Source organism: Spermophilus citellus, assembly GCF_964194105.1.
Source record: "Spermophilus citellus genome assembly, chromosome: 5".
Taxonomy (NCBI): domain Eukaryota; kingdom Metazoa; phylum Chordata; class Mammalia; order Rodentia; family Sciuridae; genus Spermophilus; species Spermophilus citellus.
Window position 1 is genome coordinate 145,408,709 of NC_138186.1, and position 18,387 is coordinate 145,427,095.

Consider the following 18,387-nt stretch of genomic DNA (forward strand, 5'->3'; position numbering starts at 1 on the left):
CTTATGGACCAAATAATATAGGGTTGTGATCAGTTTCTACATACCATTTTCTGACTCTGAGAATATGGACAGGGAGAAATAAACAAATATGGCCATTTATGAGCACGGATGATTGGAGACTGGAAGAGATGTAGTATTTTATTTTAAAAGTTTTTCTGGCCACTGATTCTCTTTGTGAATAAATGGAAACTTTAGTGTCTGAAGATGCTAAACTGTGAAAGGGTGGATTTGAATACCGAAGTCATTACAGCCAAAACCAAATTATGAAATTTGCTCAAAGCACATGAAAATGAATCGAAGTGTTTAATAATTTGAAATGAGCACTAGACTCATTCAGAGACTGACATCTTTAACACCTCATCAAAAAGACTAGAAGAAGTCTACACTGTATATTCTGGAAACCCATTAATATTATTTTCTACATATTTTCTACACACAACCTCTTCATTGGTTTGGGATTTTTTTATTATTTTTTAAAGTAGTCTACTTAAAAATTATGTCTAACTGGCAAATGCATCTTAAATTAGGCTGCTTCAATCTTTAAATCCTTGGGTCGGCTTTCAAGAAAATTGCCATCCTGTATAATTCCACTAACTTTCCAACTTTGCAGGAATCCTGAACCCCAAACTAGTAGAATGTGTAATAAGTGAGAAGAAGCTATGTTGCAAATCTGCTACTCCTGTCAGGACACTTCAAGTAATTAACTTTGTCTCATCTTTTTAAAGCTGCATATTGAAACCTGCAAATTTCTCTCTGATTTCTCAAGGGTTCAGCTTCTTGAAGTTAGACTAGAGCACACATCTCAGGAAAGTAATTTAATTTCTTCAACACGTATTTGCAGGGTATTGTGGAAATCCAATGAAAACTAACAGGAATCTGGTCTCTAAGACCTTACAGACCTGTGAATAAGAGCGAGCTTTGCGCCATATGGGATACAATTGAGTGTCAGAATGGAGATCAATTAAATTAAATGGCAGTGGCAAGATAACCTGAGCCCTGCAACTGTATTTTAGGTCTCACCAAGAAAATTATTTCAAAAAGTAACATGTAAGTTTTATCATCTTATATACAACTAAAGAGGACAAATTTTTTTAAAAAATTTAAAAAGTTTTATCATCTTGCCTTTTATAAATTGGCTTATTATTGAAAAGGGGCACCTGATGGTGATGTTTCAATAAACTAATTGAATTTGTTTCAATGAAATCAATAATTTTTTATTAGTTTTACTTCTTAATCAACATGTAATAATTGTGCCTATTAATAGGACACAGTATGACATTCCAACACATGCATACAGTGTGTTGCTATAGTTTACAACTGTTACCTACTTCATCTGGAAGAGAGGATCTCAAAAGCTCCATACATAAATTAGAAGAGGGAAATACTAACAAACTTTTTACCATTTCCATTGTCTATGTGATTATGCATTAGATACCAGGAGTTACAGTTTGTTAAAATAGTTTCTGACCTTGAGTGTAATAGTCATTAACACCAATAACTCAATGGTACAAGATGACATATTAAAAATTATGTAAGAAAAGAATTTTAAAAGGCTATGAATATCCACTAGCCCAGTAAAGAATTTCAATAATTATTAATACAATAATTAGCAGAATAGGGCATTTGTTAGTACACTATTTAATAGTTTTGGTTGGGTTAATGTTCAAAAGTGCTGATATTAAGTTGATCTAATTGGAGTTCCATATTTACTTGAGGCCAGTTCTCTTCACTTAAACATAAAGCTTTCTTTGTCTTTGGTATCACCTGAGAGTCTTCTGCACTAATTACTAGCTACTCTACTTTGGGAATAGTTGATATTGATCTTATTCAAGGAACCAGGTATACAGTTGACAGAAAGGACCTCATCATATAGGCATACTTATAACTTTTTAAAAAATCTCAGGTATTTATACTAGGTTCAAAGTTTCTCCTAGCACTAACATTTATCATCCCCTATAAAGAGAATATGCCATAGAGAAGGTACTCAAAAAATGAAAATAATTTTTATGAACCTATTTTGCACTTAAGCCAACTCCAACTTGTAAATTTTAAAAATTACCATACTGGCAGAGCCAATACAAACTTCATAACCCTAAAATTAGTACCAGAGTAGTGCAAAAATGTGTTAATATGTACATATTTGTAATATTCATAAAGGAACAAGTGGACAGAAAATGAATTTCACAGTTAGGGTCAATGCTTACATAGATGAGGCAATGGAACATTGTAGAGCACCTTTGTGTAACTATTCCAAATGAGAATTTGGAGACCATGAAACAATAAATCCAAACAAAGATGAATGCCTCTAAGTAATGATTTTTTTTTTTTTTTTTTTTTTGGTACTGGGGATTGAACTCAGGGGCACTCAACCACTGAGCCACATCCCCAGCCCTATTTTGTATTTTATTTAGAGACAGGGTCTCACTGAGTTGCTTAGTACCTCAGTCTTGCTGAGGCTGGCTTTGAACCCACGATCCTCCTGCCTCAGCCTCCCAAGCTTCTGGGATTACAGGCATTTGCCACTGTGCCTGGCTAATAATGATTTTTTATCATATAAATCTCACTTTCACTACTAGATACATTACTAAGATGCCATAGATTTTCCTGAGCTGAATTTAGCTGAGCTAGTTGTAAGACTTAGCTTAACTAATAATTTAAATTTTTAATCCAGCAATGCATATGATCATACTCCTAATTACTAAAGTACATATGCTAGCTATGCACAGAAAGTCCTTTCAGAAACAAAGATGTCAGAACTTACACAATGATTGATGACACATTTGAATACTTAAAAGAGTAGTACCTGGTACTGTTATACAGAATGGTGATCTGCTTTCAGATACTTTCTTTATGGGTTTTTTTTCCTCTTGGCTACATTTTCAGTTTCTTATTCTCCGTTTTTATTATCTCACACAGCACAAAAATGCTTCTCAAATGACAGTTGAGTGATTAGTAAAAATTAATACTGATTTAAATGAACATAGTTTTTCTGGCATTATTTCATGTTTTTTCCCCCTTTAGGGAGTTCCTTGAAGATTTTTTTTTTTCATTTAGTTTTATGTATGACCCCCAAATAGGAAAAGAACATGTTATTATCTTTACCAATGGCTATCTCACGTCACTTCTGAATAATTGTCAAGAAAGAATATATTGGAGCTGGGTGTGGTAGCACACGCCTATAATCTCAGTGCTCAGGAGGATGAGACAGGAGGATCAAGAGTTCAAAGCCAGCCTCAGCAATTTAGTGAGGCTCTAGGCAACTCAGTGAGACCCGGTCTCTAAAAGGGCTGAGGATGTGGCTCAGTGGTTGAGTGCCTGTGGATTCATTTCCGTGTGTGTGTGTGTGTGTGTGTGTGTGTGTGTGTGTGTGTACATAGGAATAATTGTTTTCATTTATTTATTGAAAGAATGGATTTCCTTTTATATGAAACTATCATCCCATTTCTTATTCTCCAGCTCAGTAAAACTCCTTACAGGAGTTGACTGTACTTGATGTTGTTTTAAACATAATTTTTAATTCGTAGAAAATTGTCAAGAATGGAACAAGTCACATACTGTTTTTCCATATGCACCAATTATTATATTTTACAATATTTTCCTACTACTGTAAATTTTTTCCTTAATCACTTGAGAATTTGTTTTATACATCATGCCCCCTTACCTCTAAATATTTTAACCTGTATTTCTCAAAGAATAAGGACATTCATCTGTGTCATTCAGTTATCACATTTAAGAAATATATAAATATGGTATTATTATCTCTTGCATAAGTCTATATTTAAACTTCACAAATTATCCTAAAATGTCTTTCATGAACATTTTTCTCTGATCCAGGCTCCAATTCAGGATCACACATTACATTTAGTACACTATTATCCATTATTCTGAAATAATCTGTTATCCATTATTCTGAAATAATACCTGACACTATCATTATGTTTCATGACATTGACATTTTTATAAGAGTACAAACCAATTGTTTTGTAGAGTTTCTTCAACCTGGTTTTTCTGATGTTTCCTCTTTATTGGGGTTAGATGTACATCTGGGGCAGGAACACTCTATCCATGATGTTTCTTTAGTGTTTCACATCAGGAAGTGCATAATGTCACTTTCTCCCATTATTGGTGACTGTTGAATACTTTGTAAAGATTGGTGCCCCTTCTACATTTGTCCACTATAAAGTGACTATTTTTTCCTCTCTAATTAATAAGTCATTGCAGGGAGATGCTTTGATATTATGTAATTATCCTACTGCTTTTTAAATTTCCCTTAATAACTTTAGTAGCCATTAAGGATTCTGGCCTGATTCAGTTATTACTATAATGTCTGCAAAATGGCAATTTTCCGGCTCTATTATTTCTTCTACACTTTTCAGTTGGCACTCTTCGCAAAAAAAGAGCCTTCCCTTCTTATTTATTCACTTTCTTGCTTACTATCTCTATGAACTTGTTAGTTCTTATTTCAGTCAATGATTTATAACATGTTCTTCCTTATTTATTTTGTGACTCTAATATTCCCATATTTGCTCAGAGGGGCCTCTTAAAATTTGTTTCCTCTGTTATTTTTAAATAATTGCAGCATTTTAAGGTATCCCTTTTTTTTCTAGTATAACAAGATGTTACAGTTCACCTTGTCCATTTGCTGTTCCAGTCCTAAAAAAAAAGGCCACTTTACCAATGCAGTCTGATCGCTCTTAGTGAGAAATCATATTTAAAAAACAAAATCTGGGTGTAGATGTGCTTATTGTTACCAGAGAGTTGTTGCTTGTAAACATGCAATAAAACATGCTCTTTTTAAGTATATAATTCATGGTCAGCTCTCAGTCCTCATCATACCTGATGAATTAGCATCATTAGACAATTAGGATCACACCTGGATCCTTGCTGTACTTCCTCACTGGGCTCCCAAGGAACTCCATCTCCCTCCACTGCTACCACCATTGTCCAAGCGGCCATTTCTCCTGTATTATGTCAAGTAATAGATCTTTCTGCATCAAACCTTTTTCTTAAATCAGTCCTCAACACAGAAGCCAGGATGGCCTGTTTAAACATAAGACTATTCTTACCACTTTTCTGCATAAAACGTTGCCGTGACTCCACAGAAAGGCTAATAAAATATATCATCTTCATGCTCTCCTTTGATCTAAGACTTCATCTCTCACTCTCCCCTTTTCTCTCCTCTCCATCCACACTGAACACAGGCACTCAATTTTTTAAATAAAAGAACAAACCACTTTATTCTGTACTTTGATTTAATAAACTCATGGAAATGAGTGAGAACCCACCCGCAGAATGGAGCCCATGTCTACCATTTTTAATACTGATGTATGCCTAAACACAACTTCAGTGGTACTCTATTTACTTCTTTGTGTTCATATTTGCCTCTTTTATTGGTCTCTAGATTCATTTTAAACTAAAAAATTAATTTCATTCAGGTAGCAGTTCCTGAGAAGAGTAGGTCTTGCCATCTCTGAATCATGTATTTGCATGCATGATACAACCTACATAATGAATCAATGTTGGTCATTCACTGCCATTAGGGAGTGCCATCGTTTCCTCTGTTTCTGGCATTTGTTATAATTTTGAGTTCCACAGAGCAAAAGAAGAGATGGGAGAAGGTATGACACAAACCAAAATCAGCTTATATATGAGCTGCACATTTTTCTACAAGAGTGTTAAATTGACTCTACATCCAAAATTGGCAGTAGACGTCACTTAGGTGGCCTTAGAGTGACTCATAGAATTTCCACTGAGGTAAGAACTATCTTGACAGATATTCAAATTACATGCCTGGCACTTTTCTGGACGATCGTCATGATGTTGACAGTCAAGTTTGGAAAGGTACACATGACAAGAGTATTAAAATATCTCTACTGCCAGACATTTATAGTGACCAATAGAAGAGGATACACTCCATTAGAAAAGCAAGCATCCTCTTTGCTTCTTGAAGGGGCATTTAGATCACTTTAGCTCTGAGATTATTGATTTCTTTGCTAAAGATATTCCAGGGACATTAAGAAAAATTTTTCTCATAGCTCTTCTAATTTAAGTGAAGGGGTTCATCAGACTGAAGAGAGAATAGGGTGAGAACTTGATCTATATTTTTGGGCCTCAGTTCCAATGTAGCAGAAAAAAAAAGCAAAACTTCCCATTTCAAATGTATGCAGAAGTATGTGAATTTCACTTACTAAACATACCAGCATCAACAACAACAAAAAAGTCTTTAATTCATGAATTTCATGTTTTCCAAAAGTACATTCAGAAATATCTTGACATTTTAATAAATGCCATACATATAAAATATTATTTATAATCTAGAATTTCAAATGTAGAGTTAAATAGACCATATTTAATTCAATTTAGCCCTCAAAGTATTGAGAGGATCTTTTAAGTTTCTTTCCTCTTTTGTACATTATATCTTTACATAATTGAGAAAATAGGCTCTTTTTTAAATATATGCACTTCTGCATTTGATTCCATAGATACAACACACTCAGGGGAAATTGGCACCAAGAAAAAGGTGAAACGACTGTTAAGTTTCCAAAGATACTTCCATGCATCGAGGCTGCTTCGTGGAATCATACCACAAGCCCCCCTCCACCTGCTGGATGAAGACTACCTTGGACAAGCACGGGTAAGCTGGTTACCCCTCTGACTACCTGCAAGGGCTCAGAGCCAAGAGCCTCTGTCTCAGCTAATAGTACCTGTGGGTAAGAAAGTCCTCCTCTGCTTCAGAGGAGCTCTGTGACTCTAGGTTAGTTACTCAACACATCTGGACTTTCCCATCAATTATAAAATGAAAGTAATTTTATACTCAGCTCTTAGGAGTAATGCCAGCATGTTTTCTAGGGGTGTTCATGTGAGCTAAGTACATACCTCACCTCTGAGCGTCACCCCTAACCCTGAGGTAAAACATGTTTATATGCTTAGTATTCTCATGCTTGACACATTAGATATTTTCATTCTTATAAATGTGCAAAAAATATTCACACAACACTAAGAATTTTGGACTGCTAGATTACTAATGAGGGAATTACTAAATTTTCGAATCCATTTAATTATCTCTTGTAATAGGGACACTGAAAATAACTCAATAATTAACCACTCTCAATTCCACATTAGGGTATTAACTTGGTGCATTATCCCTTTTATTGTTTTTAGTTCATTCAAATAATTTTTAATAACTTTATTTTTTATCTACATTGATCTGACTGAGGTAAAAACTAATGACAATCTAGAAACAAAAATAAGCCTAAATTGCCAAAGGAATTTAAATAACTTACTTTCTCTAGTATACTATCTACATACTATTACTAAATCTATATTATTAGCCCAGCACGGTGGCACATGCCTGTAATCCCAATAGTTCTGGAGACTGGGGCAGGAGGATCATGAGTTCAAAGCCAACTTCAGCAACTCAGAGAGACCCTAAGCAAATTAGGACCTAAGTAACTCAAAGAGAGTATGTTTGCAAATAAAATATTAAAAAGGGCTGACAATGTCACTCAGTGGTGAAGCACCCCTGGGTTCAATCCCCAGTATCAAAAAAATAAAGAATTAATAATGATTAATATATATTATTGAAAAATGAGCAGCAAGTAATACCAGAAAAAACCATTCTCAATATTAGGTCTACAAAGAAAAAAATGGACTGAGATTGGGTGAACATCATCTGTATGTATGTGTGTGTTTGTCTGTGGGTCAGTTCATTGTTAATTATTTGGTTGGTTAATGGTTGGATAGTTGGTTGGTTGAAGAGAAAGCAAGACAAAGCACCCCAGCACTGGAGCATCAGTGACAGAGTACTCTTGGGGAATTCCATTCTCAGAACAGCCACATCTCAAAAAGGGTGACACTGAGATGTAGAAAGAACAGTAAACCAGAAATTCGGATATCAGAGGTCAAGTGCTAGGTCTGCCTATGGTATCATGTGATTTGGATAAAAAGTTCACTCAATCTAGACCTCAAAAATCCCTTCAACTTTCTGATACATCATAAAGGTGTTAGTGGCTTTGTGAGGTAACACTGGGGAAGCCATTTAGGGGCAGGTAAATGAGGGGGAATTGGTCCTTACATGAGTCAGGGCTCTGTGAAGAGAGGTGAGTGTAGTTTCAGAACTATACTAAGGACAAAATCAACAACTCCAGTTTTTGTGTCACCATCAAATTTCAAGCATGTGTTATTTTAAAAAAGAAAAATAGAATGATAAGTCTGCATTGAAATAGACCTTTAAATTATGCAATATGCTCAATGACCCAAACTTTCCTATACAATGGTTAATTTCACATTCTTTCCACATTGAGCCAAATAAGGTGCTCAGCAAATACTTTCATTTTTAAAAACTGTGTTGTAAACCTCTTCCCTTCAATGCATAGTGTTTGTGATGTAGATACTTTGCTGAACTTCAGTTTTACACCCCAACACAGGTATTCATTATGAATGAGCAGTGTTCCAAGCACAGTGTGACTGTACTTGAGCCTCATGACAACCCTCTGAAAGAGAATTATCTGCCACAGTTTTCAAATGCAGAAAGGGAGACACAGAGAAGTTAAGGAAAAGTGACCCACATCCCACAGCCAGAAAGAGACATGGCTATCATTGAACCAGGTAGTTTTTAACTCCACAGCCTGTCCCTCGAGTTGTCATTAGTGGGTAAAGTGAGATTTGATTTACTCCAAGCCAGTTGCACATAGAGAGTAATGTGCTATTTCTAACTTTTTAGTTGTTTAATTCACTGTGTCTCGAAGTAAATGTTTGAGTCTCGATGTGATTCATTTGGTGCTATTTTCTGTTTGCCTTTTCAGCATATGCTCTCCAAAGTGGGAATGTGGGACTTTGACATTTTCTTGTTTGATCGCTTGACAAATGGTAAGCTACCCAAAAGAATTCTCACTAAAATACACACCATAAAGTGGGATTCATTTCATGAGAAACAAATTTTATTTTTAAACACTGTTATTCTTTTTCTCTTCTTTCCTCACTTTCATAAATCTACAGCCACTCCAGAAAGACCAGGGCATGGGAAAATTAATTCAGTTTAAGAATCAGGACTGAATTTAGCCTAGAATCTTAGGACAGTTTCCTTCTGACCTTGATGATCCCAAAGGAATTAGGAAACCACAGATTAGATTCTTTCCTTGTGGAACACTTTGGCCACATCCAGAAGTAGGAAGTTCATTGTTAGTTGATGAAAACTGGAAGCACAAAGGCACCTCTCATCAGTGCTGACCCTCCTAGGGAGAGGCCCTTGCAGTGTTCCTAGGTAAGCAGAATCTGTCGCATTGCAGGTGTTGTCCAAACATGTTGGTGTCCTCCCAAGAAAACAGTGGCTAAGTAGAAAATGTAGATGTTAAGGCTGCATCTAAAGAGAAAGTAAACATTCCCAATGGTTTCATTTCTTAAATACTTGTGCCTTTAAAGCTCTTTCTTAAAATCCTATTGTGTTTTCAACTGCCCATTTAAAAAAAAAATGATGATAAGCTTAGGGAGGCAGTGAAAATCATCACAGTTAATGCTGATGTTGCTCTGTCCTATCATCTACCAAACTTGGGCTTGAAGTCATTGCAGATGGTTTTCTCGCTATTTTATTATTTAGAAAACACTGTGCAACCAAGAGAGATGTAGCCTAAGGTCATGAAACAGACCCTTGCACTGTGGAAAGGGAATAGACCATATAGGGATGCTTCCCACAATCTAGCATTGTCACTTTGCTCAAATCAACTGAAAATGGATACTAGAAAATTAAATTAACTGTGAATAAAAGGAACTTTTTTTAAATGGAATTTGTTTAAAAGAATATAATCAAGACTTCCATAGAAATAGGAAATGAATGCACGTCAAAGGTTTTATTTAACTCAACTAATTAAGAGATCTGTAAGATATTACAACCAATTCAAAAGGAGACTTCAGCTGGGCATGATGATGCACACCTATAGTCCCAGATACTTGGGAGGCTGAGGCAGGTGGATCCTTTGAGCCTAGGTGTTTGAGACCAGCCTGGACACAACATAGAGAATCCCGCCCTGAACCCCATCAGTGTGAGTAACATAGAGAGACCCCATCCTTAAAGAGACAGAGAGAGAGAGAGAGAGAGAGAGAGAGAGAGAGAGAGAGAGATTTCATAGAACTACAGACATATATGTAGTGAGAAATGCTAAAATTAACTTACAAATAACTGGCATGAGGGAGTTGGGAGGAGAAAATCAATTTTGACAGAACTAATTTCATTTGTAGATTTATGAACAAGAAACAGTTGCAATGCTATTAATTATCTCTAACATGAGAGTTTTGAAATAATTGAAAGAATAAAATTTGCAGAGACCCATTGAATGAGGTACCCTGGAAGAGGTGCTTAGGCAACACCTAATTTTCCATTTAAGACACGCAGGCATCTTCTTGGTCCATTTCAAATTCTCAAATAAACTCTTCAATGCTTTTAAAGTTCAAAAACATTATTATTAAGCAGTATTTCTTGAATGTTTATGTTATTATAGGTTCAATTTTGCATCTCTGCTGGCTTGAGTTAAAAAATATAGTCAAGTCCCTCTGGGGTGATGTTCCTTAGGAAGAAGAATAAGCTTTGACTGTTAAGCATTTTGATGGTTTAGATTCCTCTGTGAATATAAGCATCAATTGGAAGTGACTTCAGGCACATTTTAAGTGGCCACCAACTGTGTTTTTAAAAAGATACACACACATGTGTATGTACCCCACACTTCATTAGGCATAGTCCTTCTTTTAATATTTTCATTGTCTTTGGTATAAGAGGGAAGGTCTGAGCTAATTTTATTTGTATAATAAGAGAAAACCTAGGACCAGATCACAGTGATAATATCTAATATACTTGAATAATTTCAAATCCAAAGGGGGAAAATGATTCTAACAAAAAAAACATGATTATATGGACCTTGGATCTTAGTATCATTTTTGGCATATAGTAGTGATAAAAATAAGTTAAAGCAGGTGACTGTTCTCTAGGAAACAGCCTGGTAACGCTGCTGTGCCACCTCTTCAATACCCATGGACTCATTCACCATTTCAAGTTGGACATGGTGACTTTACACAGGTTTTTAGGTAAGTCTGTTCTTTCCACATTCCTACCTCCCATTCCCATGAATAATGACAGTGGATAATACTCTAATATAAAGTGGCAAGAACCACAACACAGTGAATAAAGGCCTCAAATTTATCTTAAATAATCTTTATTTTAAATATAGTTTACCCATCTCAAGTCATTGAGAAATTATTTACCTCATTAGTTACATTTACTAGAGATTAAGAATCTGCAAAGAAAACCATGAAAACCATATAGCTGTCAAAGATGATTTTAATCTGCTCATGTGTTATCAAAACCCCTGTCGTGTACACCACAAATAATTCTAATCAGAAGAAGAGTTGCTGACAATTTTCAAAAGACTTTAAGAAATTTTGACTATTTATGTAGCACCCACTATGGGTAATTATTTGTTAGGTAATTAATTGTTAGGTAATTACCTCTAGCCATTTGAACAAATCCAAAAGTTAGAAATTATTTTTCATTACTGTCCCTATTTGGTTCATGGTTAAGAAGATGTACAGTGAGACTTATTTCTTTCCCAAGGCCAATGACTAGAAAATGGAAGATCAGTTGACCTCTAAATCCATCTAACTTGAAAGCCCTTCATATGTCCACTCAACCCTGCCACCACCTTTACCAAAAAGCAACCTCACTTTGTACATATTCTTATTTATCTGTCACTGAATTATCCAGGGCAGATTTCTAATCACTTTCTAAATGGATTTTTAAATGGCTTTCCTCTGACACTTCATGTGTTTCTGGCTTTGACTTGTCACATGGCTGCATGTTGAGTTTGGAAGCTAACTAAATGCTATCTAGAGTAAAATAATGGCAGCCTCAACAGCCAGCCTTCCAAGGTGCTTCCATCTTCCGAGACCTCTTCCAAGGACCTGCTGTATTAACACATTGACTCTTACAGCAACACCTTTAGCTCAGAGCTATTATTATCCCCATTCTATAGAGGAGGAAACTGTGGTCAAGTAATGTGCCCTCTATAGATAATAAGTGATGGCACCATGGTTTAAATATGATTGTAAACAACCCCGATGAATAAAAGGTATATGAGGTATAACAGAAATATTTGAAATAAGCCACAAAATAGCTCCTTTCCAGAAATATAAATAACCTCTGAATGGTTGTATTTTAAATCAATTGAGCAATGTAGTGGGCATGAATGGAGCCAAATAATTTTAGTCTATCTAAAAAGAGAGATACAGATTCTTTGGACACATTTATGTGCCCAGAAAATGTGCAAAAATAAATAAATAAATAAATAAAAGCAGTTTTGACAACCAAATTAATACCAGAATGCACAGCCAGAGAGAATGCTTTGCAAATCTGGAAAGTATATACATTCTGACTGCATTTCATCCTAAGAATCACTTTGGTTATCAGATGCAGCAGACTAATGGCTTCTGTAGCAACAAACTAAAATTGCCTTGTCTATTATTTGATTTGGTTCCAGAGCATTCTAAGCCTGGCATTAGATTGGAGGGCATGGAAGAGGATATCTTCCTTGAATAAGGGAGAAATATCTCCAAGGAGGTATTGAATCAATGCAGTACTTTGAATTTCTACCTGAAGAAGCCCCCGATTTGCTTGGTCTGTATTTGTTATTCAAGCAGTAACACAATTGTTAGATATTAGGAAGTCCAATGCTATCAGGGCTCTGAAAGGAAGCTCCATTTATGGCATATTATTCATAAAGGGCAGCAAACTTAAATAAACTATGGTGTGAAAGAAAGTTGTCCTTTTCCTACATATTTATTTTTCCTATGAATGAGAGCCTTCATGAATGCCAGAAAGGGGTGATTTATGAAGGAGGTGAGAAATCCCAAGGGCCTCGCAAATCCTATTTCCCCCCTCCTCTACACTATAAACAACTCAGTAGAACTGCCAGGCTTGCAAACCACGTTCATTTTCAAAGGATCCCCACACTACACATTTTGGAGGCACTGATATTTTTAAGCAAAAAGCACCTTTAGTAATTCTGATGGAGGAAGCCATTCTTGTTTTGATTTTAGCTGACTGAGTTATCTGTTTACCTCCTAGTCATGGTTCAAGAGGATTACCACGGCCAAAACCCATATCACAATGCTGTTCATGCAGCTGATGTCACCCAGGCCATGCACTGCTACCTGAAAGAGCCAAAGGTAAAGCAAGTCCCAGCTGCCCCTTCAGCCATCTGGAATGCCAAGTAAACTACCCAAACTCTAAATTACCCAGCATTTCTGAACATTCACAATATGAATGAAAATGGATACTAGAAAATTAGTCATTCACAATATGAATATAATAAAGTCACAGTATCAACTTTGAAATCTTTTAATATTCATGAAAAGGAATTAAATTTTTTGAGGTTTCCTTTCATTTGTTAATGAGCCAACTAGATATCCTGAATTCAGGGCCCAAGAAAACCTGTGAACACCAAAGACCTCTCAGCAAGCATGCTGTGATGCAATAAACCAATGAAAAGTTAAAAATTGAAAGCATTATAATAATGTTCATTACCCAAAATCTAAATAACTCATCACTATATAAAATTTAGTTCTTTGATAAAATGTATAAGATGAACTTTCTTCATGTTTTTGGAAAATGACATTTCAGTCTAGCGGCTTAGTTCAATCACTTTCAACAAGCCACTAAATATACATATGCTTTAACATCAACCACTAAATATGCAGATACCAAATAAGCATTCTTGAGATAAAGCTGGGTAGATGCCTTACACCTGTAAAATATCCCAAAGACTAATTAATGATTTCACTTTTTAATCTGTAAGAAATTTAAAAGTTGTAATAAATCATACAGTTGCATTTTTTAAGTTAGTACGGGATTCCCATTCTCCTGATTATTTTTCTAGCTAAACAAAAAAACTAAAGACTCTCACATATCCCTCCACTCTGTGTTTCACAATGAAGAAGCATGCAAATTTGGCAATTCAGCCAATTTCTTTCAAACAAGTGGTAAAGATATATTACTTGAAATATACAAATTATTCTTTAAGGGTGTCCATCATCTTGTCTTCAACTATTTCCTTCATTTACTGCTTTCTCTAGGAGCAAGGCTCATTTTAGTCTCTTCCTTGCCTCCTCCCTTCCCACCAGGTAGCAATGCTGCCAACAAGCCAAGCCATTACAGAAGCAAAACAAAACACAGTGGTAGAAGCAAAAAGAGAATACCTGAATGCTCTGCACAATTTGAGCTTATTGTCCACGTAGCCCTTTTTTTTCCCTGCAATTTCAGGTGCATGTCATCTCATTGAATACCTCACAGGATAAAGATCTGGCTGATAAGACTGATTCATTCTGTTTGATTTATCCAAAAACAATGCCACCCTATTTGTACAAGCATAATAGTCAGTCTCCCAATTTGACTTTTTAACAGTTGGCCAGCTTCCTCACACCTCTGGACATCATGCTTGGACTACTTGCTGCAGCAGCACATGATGTTGACCACCCAGGGGTGAACCAGCCATTTTTGATCAAAACTAACCACCATCTTGCCAACCTGTATCAGGTAAGTGAGCCCAATGTGGAGCCAGACACAGTATGATCAATAGCCTTGGGCCCAGGGAATGAGGCTGAATCTTACCCTTAGAGACAGCCTTCATTCAAGGTCAGTCTCAGGGATGGAGACCACATCCAAAGAACATGAGTTTGAAATAGGTCCAATATATACCCCAAGGGAGATTAAATTGATTTACAAAGATAGTCAAGGAATTCAGTTTGCTCCAAACTGATTGTCTTAAGCTGAACAGGATCCCTGAACCTAATTTATCATGGTCTGAGTATATCTGCACCTATGGAGGCTGCTTTGTTCAGAACGGCCAGCTGAAGCCAGTTCTTACAGAGCTTCCATAGTTATTTCCTAGGTATAATCCCAATTTGAACTTGAGTCTCTGGAACCATTTCTGAACTTTATTGACCTCTAGTCAAAGATTTGTTACCAAAGACAAAAGATAGACTTTGTTGTTATAAAACAGTTCCACAGCATGAACGGACTGGCTTAAGAATATTTACCTATGATATCATATCAGATAATAAATCGTATATCAGAATTGAATTACTCTCAAAGTTTTCAGTGTGGTTCTTCAGATATCTTCAATTGTCACTAGCAAAATCATTTCATATTACTGACTCACTTATCTCAATGTTAATAGATCTTTTGGGGGAAAAAAGCTGAGTGCTGAAAAAAAAAACTGAGCACTGACAGATCTCCATAGAACAGCTATATTAAACAAAATTCTGCAGCTTAAGGATGCATTTATTTCCAGTAAAACACTATTGAAACATAGAGAAAAGTCTCTCTTCATCCAGTTGATTGGCTTTGGGCAAAAGTAGGAACTGGCATTCCAAGGCTTAGGGTCCACCTGGCATGTCCTTCAATGCTGGGCCCCCTGGAGCTGTCGGCCAGCACCTGGCACTGGGATTGACATGGCCAGGTCCAGGAGCAGAATGGTAGGACTAAGAAAGCCTTCCATGATGAGCTGAAAGTTAAACAAAGAGAAATACAAAACTAAAACTAATTTTTCCAAACCATCTCAGAAGCTAAATTTATTGCTTAAGAAAACAGACATTTGACTATGGAGAAAAAAAAAATGAATGACTATCCTGAGAACCCACATGCAGATTTTCTATTCGTGTCAACATTGACTTTTTCAAATGTCTGTTACTAGACAAGGGAAATCAATCAACAAATTCTGATGCTTGATCTCTTCCCATATCATGTATGTACTTTCATAATTCTAATTTCTCATTATCAAGTATATCATATCAGTGAAATTTAAGAGAATATTCACTGCTATTGACAAAAAATAGGAGTTACAAAACTGTGCTTTCACATGCAGTATTTTTAAAAACACATAATGAATTCTCATTTAGACAGGATGTCAGAAAGAAATATGACAGATGTTAAAGACATAAAAACAAGAAAATAAATGGAGAATTTTATTAATAGTGCAAAATTAGGTCCTCACTGATAATTAACAAAACTGAATACCAAAAAAGATAGAAAGAGATGATACTCCAATCTATCTGACTCTGATACTAAAGATTTTCTCAGAAAATATATTTCTAACTCAAACTTTTGAAGTTCAGATAATTTTTATTTCAATCTCTTTATTAAAAATAAGCCATCTAGTACAACCAAACTCTGTAATTTTTTCAATACAACATGTAGTATTATCTAGTTTTAATCAGCAACTATCTGTTGTATATATACACTAGGAATACAAAGCCAAATGAAACAAAATCTTTGCCCTTTAACATTTATTCCAACTCACATGCCCAAAATGAGCAAAATCCAAGGAAACATAACATTAGTTTGAAAGGAGTTTGAGGAGTTAGGTAAAGGTACATATATAAATAAAAACAATTTTTTTTAATTCGTTGAAGAGTAAATACTTGTGCTGTTCTTTAGGTGAGTAACTCACTACCATAAGTGAGCTACTATTGTTTGCAGAAGTGAATTTATCCATGTGAGCTATCTGGCCTGGTCCCTGTTAGGAAAGATAATGGTGAGGGAGAAATTGGAGTAGAGGTCTCAAAAACTATATTCAAGATACTTTCTCTATCAGTCACCTGCTTAATTCATCTTAGAATCTCTTGGAGACTAAAGACCCCTGTCTTTCAGTGTTAGGGACAGTGTTAGAGGCAAGCCATAAAGACACTTCTAGAATCCCAGAGCTGGTTGGAATAAAAGTTGAAACTAGATTGAGACTAATAGATTAAATACAAAAATTATTTAAAAGAACCTGAAAATACTGAGATTTCAATTTCATCCAAAAAATTTATGACACCTTTATTTTTTATTATTTACCAATCCAAAAAGATAAAGATAATTACTTCTAAAAATTTTTGTTCATGAGACATCAAATGGTACCCATCAATATGTTCAATTTTTATGTTTTTAAGTATCAATAAAAATTCATTTAATTTAATTTTTTAAAACTCTGTTCAAGCTGGGCACAGTGGCACATGCCTATAATCCTAGCTACTAAGAAGGCAAAGGCAGGAGGATCACAAGTTCAAGACCAGCCTGTGCAACACAGCAAGACCCTTTTTCAACAACAACAAACTGTTCAGAAAGACAAATACTGCATAGTCTTACTTATATAAGGGGTCTAAAAAGTTGATCCCATAGAAGTTGAGAATAGAATAGTGATCAACAGAGTTTGGGGACAGTAGGGGCAGAATGGATGGGGAAATTTGATCAACAGATAAAGTAACAGGAGGAAAAAATTCTAATGTTCTTTTGCATAGTAGAGTAAATACCATAAAAATAACAGATTGTGTATCTCAAAATAGCTAGAAAAGAGGATTTTGAATGTACTCACCATAAAAATGATAGATTTAAGGTAATAAATATGCTAATCACCTTGATTTCATCATTACACTATGGATAGATACGTGCATCAAAACATCACATTGAACTCCATAAACGTCTATTATATGTCAATCAAAAAATAATTTAAAAATGATGACACAAAAAATAAATAATAAAAAAAATTCTGCCAACAGATCATATAACTAACATTTGTGCAACACTTACTATAATCCAACCACTATACTAAGTACTTTTTATGTATTATAATCCATAATCTTTACAATAGCTCAGTGAAATGCATACTAGTATCATATCTATCTCCTAAAAAAAAGAAAAGTGATACTTGAAATTTAAGTATTTTTCCTAAAAATAAACAGCTAATTAATGGCAGAACTGGGATTAGAATGCAAACTTTTGTTTCCAGAGCCACCTCTGCAACTCATACTGTTGGCCTACTGTGTACAAGACACAAAGAGCCCCCTCCTGATCCTCCTTCAAGTGAGGAAGACAAGAGGGTTAACTATTTTGCTAAGTAAATTATATAGTTACAAATAGATGTGATGGAAAGACAGAATGGAGAGGGAAATTGATTCTGCAAGTGTTTTCTTTTTTTGAGAGGGGATGATGAAAGAAGGCCTTCAAGTATGGGTAATATTTTGAACAGCTGAAATGAAAGAAGACATTAGAGGCAGCATCAGCTGGTTACTTTCGGGGATTAAAACTTGCAATTCCAGAGTAACTGAAAATGGAATGTCTCTGTGGCCTCCAGCTAAACGTGTTTCTGCTGTCAAACACCCCTGCTCTCAAATCAGTGTCTTGGGCATCTCATGATTAAGTATATATTCTCTCTTTAGTAGAAATTGCTGATTCCCTTACAAGGACATGAATTGGGGGGGGGGGGGCACCAGGAATTGAACTCAGGGACACTCAACCACTGACCCACATCCCCATCCCTTTGTTGTATTTTATTAGAGACAGGATCTTAGTGAGTTGCTTACTGTCTC

At 35.5% G+C, this 18,387-nt stretch overlaps 1 protein-coding gene across 3 annotated transcripts in view; it reads left to right on the top strand.

Annotated features, from left to right (window-relative positions):
* The window catches only part of PDE7B (phosphodiesterase 7B), a 308,410-nt gene that overhangs the window by 258,174 nt on the left and 31,849 nt on the right, over positions 1–18,387 (top strand). For all 3 annotated transcript variants that reach the window (XM_081296564.1, XM_081296565.1, XM_081296563.1), the window contains 5 exons: positions 6,483–6,634; positions 8,805–8,868; positions 10,978–11,073; positions 13,109–13,209; positions 14,444–14,575. In XM_081296564.1, the coding sequence (XP_081152690.1) occupies positions 6,483–6,634; positions 8,805–8,868; positions 10,978–11,073; positions 13,109–13,209; positions 14,444–14,575 (545 nt within the window). The remainder of the gene's footprint in view (positions 1–6,482; positions 6,635–8,804; positions 8,869–10,977; positions 11,074–13,108; positions 13,210–14,443; positions 14,576–18,387) is intronic.